Source organism: Blennius ocellaris (assembly GCF_963422515.1).
Source record: "Blennius ocellaris genome assembly, chromosome: 17".
Classification (NCBI taxonomy): domain Eukaryota; kingdom Metazoa; phylum Chordata; class Actinopteri; order Blenniiformes; family Blenniidae; genus Blennius; species Blennius ocellaris.
The window spans coordinates 362562-371801 of NC_137666.1; the positions used below are offsets into that span (position 1 = coordinate 362562).

Sequence of the window (9240 nt, forward strand, 5' to 3'; positions counted from 1 at the left end):
GGATTGTTAATATTTAGCGACGAGGATGACGTGAAGCCGGTCGGTCGGATGGTTTTGTCTCGTTTCCGCAGTAACGCGTCGCCGCGCGTCGTCGCCATGTCGTCCGACAGCGACAAGGATGAAGAGGAGGAGGACGAGGAGGAGGAGCAGGAGCAGGAGGAGCTCCGCTCACCTTATATGGTCACACCGGGCCCCGCGGAGGAGGAGACAGGTGCGTCGCCATGGTTTCACTTGCAAACGTCTCAGGGTTGAAAAATGTGAAACTGTGAGATGAAAACTGGAGGATCCCAGAGGAGAACGTCGTCTTTGATCTCGGCGTCTCCGTGGCAACAGAAGCTGATCTCCTTCCATCTCGTCCATGAGGCGCCTCTCATCTGCTCTGTATGGAGGCATTTTTCTGCAGTTGTTGGCGATTTTTTTTTTTTTATACAAATTTTATCTACGGACGAGACCCTGAGTTCTGACTTTTTTTCTCAGAATTCTGATTTTAAACTCAGAATTCTGATTTTAAACTCAGAATTCCGACTTTTAAACTAAAGTTTAAAAAAAAAGTCTGAATTCTGAGAAAAAAAGTTGGAATTCTGAGAAAAAAAGTCAGAACTCAGGGTTTTTTTCCACAGTGGCCCTAATCCTCTTCCATAAAACTCAAACGGCGTCTGACGACAATAATCTTCACTCTCGGTGAAAAACAATAGAAAAGTTTGAACAAACAACATATTTTCCCCTGAACTGTGTTTTAGGTGATGTAGTGACGTTTAAATGTGTTTAATCTGTTTGTTCCTCAGTCGAGTCGCAGCAGACGAACGACGCTGACAAGACAAAGGTGAGGGGCGTGGCCTGTAACTTTGTAACTGTGTGTGTCTGTGTGTGTGTGTGTGTGTGTGTGTGTAAACATGAGCCATGTCTCTGAAGCCGCTCGTCTCCTCCTACCCTCAGGGGGCGCCGGCGGGCCGACTCCCTCGCCGCCGCTGGTCCCGGAAGACCGGCAACGCCGACGGCCTGATGATGGTGAAGTCCATGCTGGACCTGCGGCTGCTGGATTCGTACCGGCCCGACGGGCAGGAGGAGCAGCAGGAGGAGGCGCAGCAGGAGGCGCAGCAGGAGGAGGTGAGGAGAGGAGAGCTGCGCTCTCGCAAGAAAACACTCTCAATTCTACCACCTGCTAAACTCTGCCCCGCCCACCCAGGGAAAGACACGCCCCCAGGATGTTAGTGCCGCCCACTGCCATCCGAGAGGGAGGAGTCATGGTGGGGAGGCGGGGCTTCACAGGACCAATCAACAGCTGGGGAGCACCATCAGTCTGCAGGTCACACTCTAACATACACACAAACACAAATGTGGTCATGTGACTGGGGTTCCAGGTGGTTTATGTCCTCATTGGACCGTCCAGGTGGAGGACGAGGCGAGAACCAATCAGAGGCCAGACTTCATCCAGCTGGCCAATCAGAGCCCCGACAGGGAAGTGGCGGTGCTGTATCCTGACCAATGGGAGGACAGAATGAGCCTGGCCGGAGGGTAAGACCAGCCGCCTCGTCAACACGCGAGGCTACGCCCACACACGAGGCCACGCCCACTAAAACCCCGGCGTCCTGTCAGTGAGTTCCAGGTGAAGGAGGCGAGTCCCACGGCTTCAGATGGACGTCAGGACAAACCCAGTCCGGACAGCGGCTGCTCACTGGGGTTCAGCTCCAGACTGTCCAGTCCAGACAGACCGGCAGGAGACGGTGAGTGGGCGGAGTCAGGGGGGAGGAGTCAAGGGGAGGAGCCTAGGGAGATGGACGGGAAGCTCACCTCACTGCGTCTCCTGGTCTCTGCAGCCTGGGAGCAGACGGAGCCTCTGGACGGGAACTCGTCTGAGGAGGACGAAGACGGAGGACGAGGAGGAGGAGCAGGGATCAGCACCTCCCACCCCGTCCCCGAGACCCCCGACCAGGAGGCCTTCCTCAAGGAGAACTTCGTCACGCTGGCTGAGCTCTCGCCTTCAGGTACGCAACCAGCAACACAACTAGCGACACAACCAGCAACAACCAGCAATGCAACATAATGAGAAACCAGCAACACAAACATAAACTAGATGATCTGCATTTCCCGCGGCAAATGCATGATAGTGTGAATGCTGCTGGCAAACTGTAACGCTTTTTCCTGCCTGCCTGCAGCAGGTAGACTGTAATGCTTTGCCCTGCCTGTCTCTGGTGGAAAAAGTGGAAAAATTCTCAAACAGTTGAAAAAGTGTCCAACAGTTAAAAAAGTGTCCACAGTTGAAAAAGTTGAAAAAAGTTGAGAAAGTTGAAAAAGATGAAAGTTTCAAAAAGTGTCACAAGTTTCAAAAAGTTCAAACAGTTGAAAAAGTTGAAAAAGTGTCATTTGAAAAAGTGTCAGTTTCAAAAAGTTAAAACAGTTGAAAAAGTATCAAACAGTTGAAAAAAGTTTTAAAAAAAAGTGTAATTTGAAAGTTTCAAAAAGTATCAAACAGTTAAAAAAGTGTCAAACAGTTGAAAAAGTGGAAAAAGTGTCCAACAGTTAAAAAAAGTGTCCAACAGTTAAAAAAAAGTGTCAAACAGTTGAAAAAGTTGAAAAAAGTTGAGAAAGTTGAAAAAGATGAAAGTTTCAAAAAGTTCAAACAGTTGAAAAAAGTTGAAAAAAGTTGGAACAGTTGAAAAAGTGTCGAACAGTTGAAAAAGTGTCAAAGCTGAAAAAGTGGGAAGTGTCAAACAGTTGAAAAAGTGTCATTTGAAAAAGTGTCAAAAAGTTGCACAAGTTTCAAAAAGTTAAAAAAGTTGAAAAAGTGTCAAACAGTTGAAAAAGTAGAAAAAAGTTGAAAAAGTTGAACAAGTTTCAAAAAGTTGGAACAGTTGAAAAAGAGTTAACATTCGCTAACATTGGAAAAAGGTTGCACAAAAGTTGAAATATTTCAAAAAGTTGACGAGATTTCAAAAAGCTAGAACTTAGCCACAAAGTGCCAAAAAAGTTGTACGATTCGATATTTGAACGGTGAAGGTTGCCAGAGTAGAAGCGATTCGAAAAACTTACAGAATAATAATAAACTAAGGTTGAAAGTAACTGATCCTTTGTTAAATATTCAAGCGTTACATTTCAACCATGTTGATGTTTACGTTGTCATGGAAACAGCTCAAATGGCTCATGTGTTTGTCAACAGGAAGTCCAAGCAGGATGTCACACAGCTCCACCGAGAGTCTGAGCATCTCCTCCAGGTTCCTGTCCAAGAACACCAGGTTCTACACAACAACTACACAACTACTACACAACTACAACAAGTACACTATAACTGCACAACAACTACACTACAACTACGTGTGTGTGTGTGTGTGTGTGTGTGTGTGTGTGTGTGTGTGTGTGTGTGTGTGTGTGTGTGTCCACCCAGTCGTACCGTGTTGCCCCTCCCCTCGCGGAGCGGCGGAGGAGGCGGAGCCGAGACGAAGACCCGCCTCTTGGTCTCTGAAGTTCGACCTCTGACTCAGGAGAGGAGGGTGTCCTGGAAGGAGGACCAGGACCAGGACCAGGCTCCTCAGGACCAGGCCCAGCACCCTCCACACCAGAACCAGGACCAGAACCAGGACCAGGACCAGAACCAGCACCAGGACCAGAACCCGGAGGTGAACCAGAGTTCTGGTGAGACTCTGCTGAAGAAGAAGGCTCCAGCGGCGGTGGAGTCCAGGAGGGTCCTTGGCCCCGCCCCCCGGGCCGCCGCCTCGCACCTTGGCCCCGCGTCCTCGTACCTTGGCCCCGCCTCCTCGTACCTTGGCTCCGCCTCCGGCCTCCGCAAGACCCAGTCGGTCCAGAGTCTGCTGAGCGAGTCCGGCGACTCTCCGGTCTTCCAGTCCGCCCCCCGTCCGTCTCGGGAGGTCCCCCCTCAGATGCTCCTCCCCCCTCAGATGCTCCTCCCCCTTCAGCGCCCCACCACCCTCCCCTCCTCGCCCAGGCGGCCCCCGTCCGTGGCCCCGCCCACTCCGAGGCCAAGCCCCGCCTCCCCGCAGCAGGAAGTGGCGGCGGCGGCGGCGCGGAAGTCGTCGTCCCTGTCCTCCACGCCGTCTCGCTCCTACATGAGTCCCACCGCCAGCTCCATGGCCAAGATGTCTCGCTCCGTCTCCGTGGGCGACGGCCTCAACGAATCGCCGGACGACCCCGCGCCACCGCCACCGCCGCCATTGTCGTCGGGGGCGACCGCCCCCTCTCAGGTCAAAGAGACTCCCTCGCCCCTTGTCGCCGTGGCGCCCTCCGGTCCAGCTCTGGCCACGCCCCCTCACGCCGCCGTGGTCCCCGTCCTGGCGTCCTCGTTGGCGTCTCTGGGTAGCCATGCCAACCAGGCGGCCCCTCCCCCCCGCAGCCTCCAGGCCCGTGTCCCCGGCAGCAGCCGGCCGCTCCCCGACAAACCCTCGCTGGCTTCCTTCTCGCCTTCCTCCAAGCCGGCCGCCGCCGCGTCCTCGTCTTCCTCGGCGCCGGGCCGTCCCCCTCCGGTGTCCGTCTCCCCCCTGCCGCCCCCCCACCACCACCAGCAGCAGCAGGAGGGGGCGGAGCCTCAGAGTCCTGCAGGAAGCGCGGGGGACGCAGACGACGCAGGTTCGGACTCTCCTCCTCTTCCTTCTCTCCTTCATCCCTTCATCCCGTCTCCTCTGTGGCTCCGCCCCTCGTCTTCGCTCCCCGGCCCCCTGGTGGCGACGGGTGAGAACTGCCACTCCTCCTCCTCCTCCTCTTCATTTGTCACCTCATCATCATTTTGTACGGACGACCTTGCTTGAGCTTCTCGGTGACCTTGCCTCTGTCTCTGCAGACGAGCCAATCAGTGTGGAGAACTGCCGCGCGGCGGCCAATGAGCTGCAGCGCTGCTTCCAGAGAGCCACACACCTGTACAGGAAGGTGAGTTCAGTCCGACCACGAGCAGGAAAACTCTGCCTCTGATTGGCCCGCGCATAACTCCGCCTCCTCCTGCTCCTCCTCCTCCTCCTCCTCCTCCTGCTCCTCCTCCTCCTCCTCCTCCTCCAGGTCAGCGGCGCTTCCCTCGACGACTCCACCTCCGACCAGCGGCAGATGTCTCTCCTCCTATCAGACGCCTTCCTGGCCATGAGGGCGGAGCTGGACTCACTGCCACTCGGCACCACCAGCATGCTGGGAGAGGAGGGTGGAGGTGTGGGGGGGGTGGGGGAGGTGAAGACGGCGGCGCTGCTGGAGGAGTACAGTCTCCTGCTGCTGCAGGCCGTTCACCGACGCATCAACACCTCCTCCTCCTCCTGATCTCCTCCTCCTCCACCTCCACCTCCTCCTCCACCACAGACTGAACTGAGAACGTTTCCTCCTGCTGCTCCTCACTTTCAACTCAAAGCAGCCAAACAAAAAGATTTTTATCCACTTTTTACTTCCTGAGAACTTTTTTTTTTTTATATCAGATTAAGAGAATTTTTCAAAAATCAAGTTGCTAAATATTCAATCGGTTAAACCTGTGGAGCTCACAGGGGGCGGAGCCTAATGACTGGGTTCACAGGGGGGGGCGGAGCCTGACGGGGTCAGTCACACACACACACACACACACACACACACACACACACACACTCACTGGAGGAGATCCTGGAATCAAACGGGGGTTCCTGTACGGAGGTGACGGAGCGAACCACTTCACAATCACTGTAATGATAAAACACCACACTTGTATGGCAATATCTACGGTTTTCAAAGACTTTTATTTTTCATCTTCACTTTTGATTAACTGAAACGTTTTCAGGCTCCGAAAAAAAAAAAAAAAAAAAAAAACCCCGGCTCCGTTTGATTTTTCTGCCCCAAATTTGAACGAAACTGATGAAGTTAGATCTATAAAGGTAGAACTAATAGGATGACGATGAATCTTCATATCAAACACTGAGAAGTTTTAAAAGACACGGAACCGAAGCGGCGAGTCGCCCGGAGGCTCCGACGGCAAAAGAGTATTTGTGTTTACGTTCAGCGGCTCTAGCGTTAGCGGTTAGCGCGCTAGCGGCTGATCCTGATTCCACCTTCACGGAATGTACCACTTTTATTTATTACCTTTCTAATTCCAGGGCGAAACGACACCAAACGTCTTTTCGCTGTCACTTTTATTTAAGTGTTAAAAGACTTTTTCCTCTTCGTCGTCACTGTTTTACTTCGGGCCATTCCTCCTCTTCCTCACCGATGAAGGACCTGAAGCCATTTTGTTTCTTAAACTCCTCCTCCTCGTCTTTTTGAGGTGTTTTTTTTATCGGATGTGTTTTTTAAAAGACTGTTCCTCTGTGACTGAATCGCTTGTTTTCCGAGGCCATTCCGACTTTCTTCACCGCGAGAATCTTGACTTGACACACCTGTTTGTGTAAAAAGTGCTGAGTCGTCGTCTTTTTTTTTTTTTTAGGGGGAAGACGTCTGCGCTGCTAGCATGTCGTCTTCACTGTACATTCTGACGCGGCCGCTAGATTTGTGGGAACACGGGTCAGAGGTCACTCTGGATGTTTTTATTGTCACGTTTAATAAAGTTATACTTTGTTTCCTCCTCTTCACGATCTGAACTGTTGATTTGTGAGCGATACTGGCGGCGCCGGTTGGTTCTCTTGAGTTGGCGGCGTTCGGTTCTCGGCTGCCGAATTCCCGACCGACCTTCTCAAACGGCGTGCGGACGCTCCGGCGGCCGCGAGGGGCGCCGGCGCTCACGCGGCGAACAGCAGGAAGCCCGAGAAGATGCTGAAGTTCCTGGAGTCGTCGTAGAGGCGGTAGGAGGCGGGCAGGCTGAGGCGCACGCCGTCGCCGCGGTCCAGCCGCAGCGACACGGCGGTGGTGGCGGAGGCGTAGCCGCCGTGGTCGTTGAGGTCCAGGCTGAAGACGACGGGCTGCTCGTTGCGGTACAGGTGCAGGCCCATGTAGCCTTTCAGGTAATCCGCCACCGTGAAGCTGAAGAAGTAGACGCCGCCGACCGGCGCCGTGAACACGCCTGGAAAGACGACGTCGGGTCAGGGGGTCTGTTTGTGTTCGTCTCCTGAAATGAACTCGCAGCGGCCACGGAACCGGGCTCTACCTGACGTCGGGTCGTAGGCTCCGCCCACGTTGGTGAAGGTCTTGGAGAAGATGAGCGTCGTCTCCTGGTCGAACGGTCCGACGGCGCCTGAATCGGTCAGACCGGCTGAGAACGCCACCTTCAGGTCATCTGGGGGACACGGTTCATTACCATGTGACGAGGGTCGTAGGTCGTTGGGTTGATACTGTGTTCAGTGTGTGTCTACCTGTGTTCAGGTTGGGTTGCAGACTCTCAGTTGTGTTGACTTTCATCTGCAGCTTCATGAGTTCAGTGTTCAGGTCTGAAACATGAACAAAGTCACTGAACTGGAAACAGAATTTCAGTGGAATGAAAAACAACGTAAGTCGTTTGTGTTGTTTTACTATTTTACCTTTATTTATGTGTTGTTGTGTTACCTGTGTTCAGGTTGTGTTGCAGACTCTCAGTTGTGTTGACTTTCATCTGCAGCTTCATGAGTTCAGAGTTCAGGTCTGAAACATCAACAAAGTGAAAAAGATCAAAGCAAGTGGAATAAATCTCATAGAACTGAGGAAATAGTAACTGATTGGAAGGAAGAAAAACAATGTAATAGATTACCTTTGTGAGTCAATATTGTGTTACCTGTGTTCAGTGTGTTCAGCTCCTCCACGTGTTTCTCGTTGTCTCTCAGTCTGACCTGCAGCTCTGAACACAAAGTGTGTTGTTATTTATCTGCATCCAGTTTCATTGTAGTTGAGTTGTTTTCAGTGTGTGTCTACCTGTGTTCAGGTTGTGTTGCAGACTCTCAGTTGTGTTGACTTTCATGTGCAGCTTCATGAGTTCAGAGTTCAGATCTGAAACATGAACAAAGTAAACAATTCATTTGGGGAAAAACACAAAATTCTCATGTTTCATGTCATACTGAACAAAGTTTTCTGGAATGGATGGAATTTTGTCTGCTCGCTGTTTGTTGTTGTTGTTGTTGTCTACCTGTGTTCAGGTTGTGTTGCAGATTCTCAGTTGTGTTGACTTTCATGTGCAGCTTCATGAGTTCAGAGTTCAGGTCTGAAACATGAACAAAGTGAAATAAATCTTGATTTCATGGATCTGCTAGAAACAGGAAGTGAGTGAATATTGTGTTACCTGTGTTCAGTGTGTTCAGCTCCTCCACGTGTTTCTTGTTGTCTCTCAATCTGACCTGCAGCTCTGAACACAAAGTGTTATTATTTATCCATTATCATTGTGTGTCTGTGTTCAGTGTGTGTCTACCTGTGTTCAGGTTGTGTTGCAGACTCTCAGTTGTGTTGACTTTCATCTGCAGCTTCATGAGTTCAGAGTTCAGGTCTGAAACATGAACAAAGTAAAACGAATCACAAGAACAACTGGAAACAGAATTTCAGTGGAACGAAAAACAACGTAAGTCATTTGTGTTGTGTTGCCTTTGTTTACTATTTTACCTTTATGTGTCTGTTATTTGTATGTGTGAATGTTGTGTTACCTGTGTTCAGTGTGTTCAGCTCCTCCACGTGTTTCTCGTTGTCTCTCAGTCTGACCTGCAGCTCTGAACACAAAGTGTGTTGTTATTTATCTGCATCCAGTTTCATTCCAGTTGAGTTGTGTTCAGTGTGTGTCTACCTGTGTTCAGGTTGTGTTGCAGATTCTCAGTTGTGTTGACTTTCATCTGCAGCTTCATGAGTTCAGTGTTCAGATCTGAAACATAAACAAAGTGAAACAAGTCATTTGGAGAAAAACACAAACTTCATGTTATACTGAACAAAGTTTTCTGGAATGGATGGAATTTTGTCTGTTGTTTTTTGTTTGTTGTTGTCTACCTGTGTTCAGGTTGTGTTGCAGACTCTCAGTTGTGTTGACTTTCATGTGCAGCTTCATGAGTTCAGAGTTCAGGTCTGAAACATGAACAAAGTAAAACGAATCACAAGAACAACTGGAAGCAGAATTTCAGTGGCATGAAAAACAACGTAAGTCATTTGTGTTGTGTTACCTGTGTTCAGTGTGTTCAGCTCCTCCACGTGTTTCTCGTTGTCTCTCAGTCTGACCTGCAGCTCTGAACACAAAGTGTTATTATTTATCCAGATTAGTTGTGTGTCTGTGTTCATTGTTGTTGAGTTGTGTTCAGTGTGTGTCTACCTGTGTTCAGGTTGTGTTGCAGATTCTCAGTTGTGTTGACTTTCATCTGCAGCTTCATGAGTTCAGAGTTCAGGTCTGAAACATGAACAAAGGGAAAAAGATCA

General features: G+C 50.5%; 1 protein-coding gene across 3 annotated transcripts in view; it reads left to right on the forward strand.

The window, feature by feature from the left end:
• Nucleotides 1-6506, forward strand: part of mapkbp1 (mitogen-activated protein kinase binding protein 1) — a 16726-nt gene extending 10220 nt beyond the window's left edge. The window contains exons 20-30 of one of the 3 annotated variants that reach the window (XM_080513439.1): nucleotides 72-211; nucleotides 786-823; nucleotides 937-1107; nucleotides 1187-1306; nucleotides 1391-1515; nucleotides 1597-1724; nucleotides 1818-1985; nucleotides 3158-3233; nucleotides 3383-4680; nucleotides 4790-4875; nucleotides 5002-6506. In XM_080513439.1, coding sequence (XP_080369565.1) covers nucleotides 72-211; nucleotides 786-823; nucleotides 937-1107; nucleotides 1187-1306; nucleotides 1391-1515; nucleotides 1597-1724; nucleotides 1818-1985; nucleotides 3158-3233; nucleotides 3383-4680; nucleotides 4790-4875; nucleotides 5002-5250 — 2599 coding nt within the window. In that variant the 3' untranslated portion in view covers nucleotides 5251-6506. Of the gene's footprint in view, nucleotides 1-71; nucleotides 212-785; nucleotides 824-936; nucleotides 1108-1186; nucleotides 1307-1390; nucleotides 1516-1596; nucleotides 1986-3157; nucleotides 3234-3382; nucleotides 4681-4789; nucleotides 4876-5001 lie in introns of all 3 variants that reach the window. The other 2 variants (XM_080513438.1, XM_080513440.1) reach the window with 2 other exon arrangements.
• Nucleotides 6507-9240: the final 2734 nt, after the last annotated feature.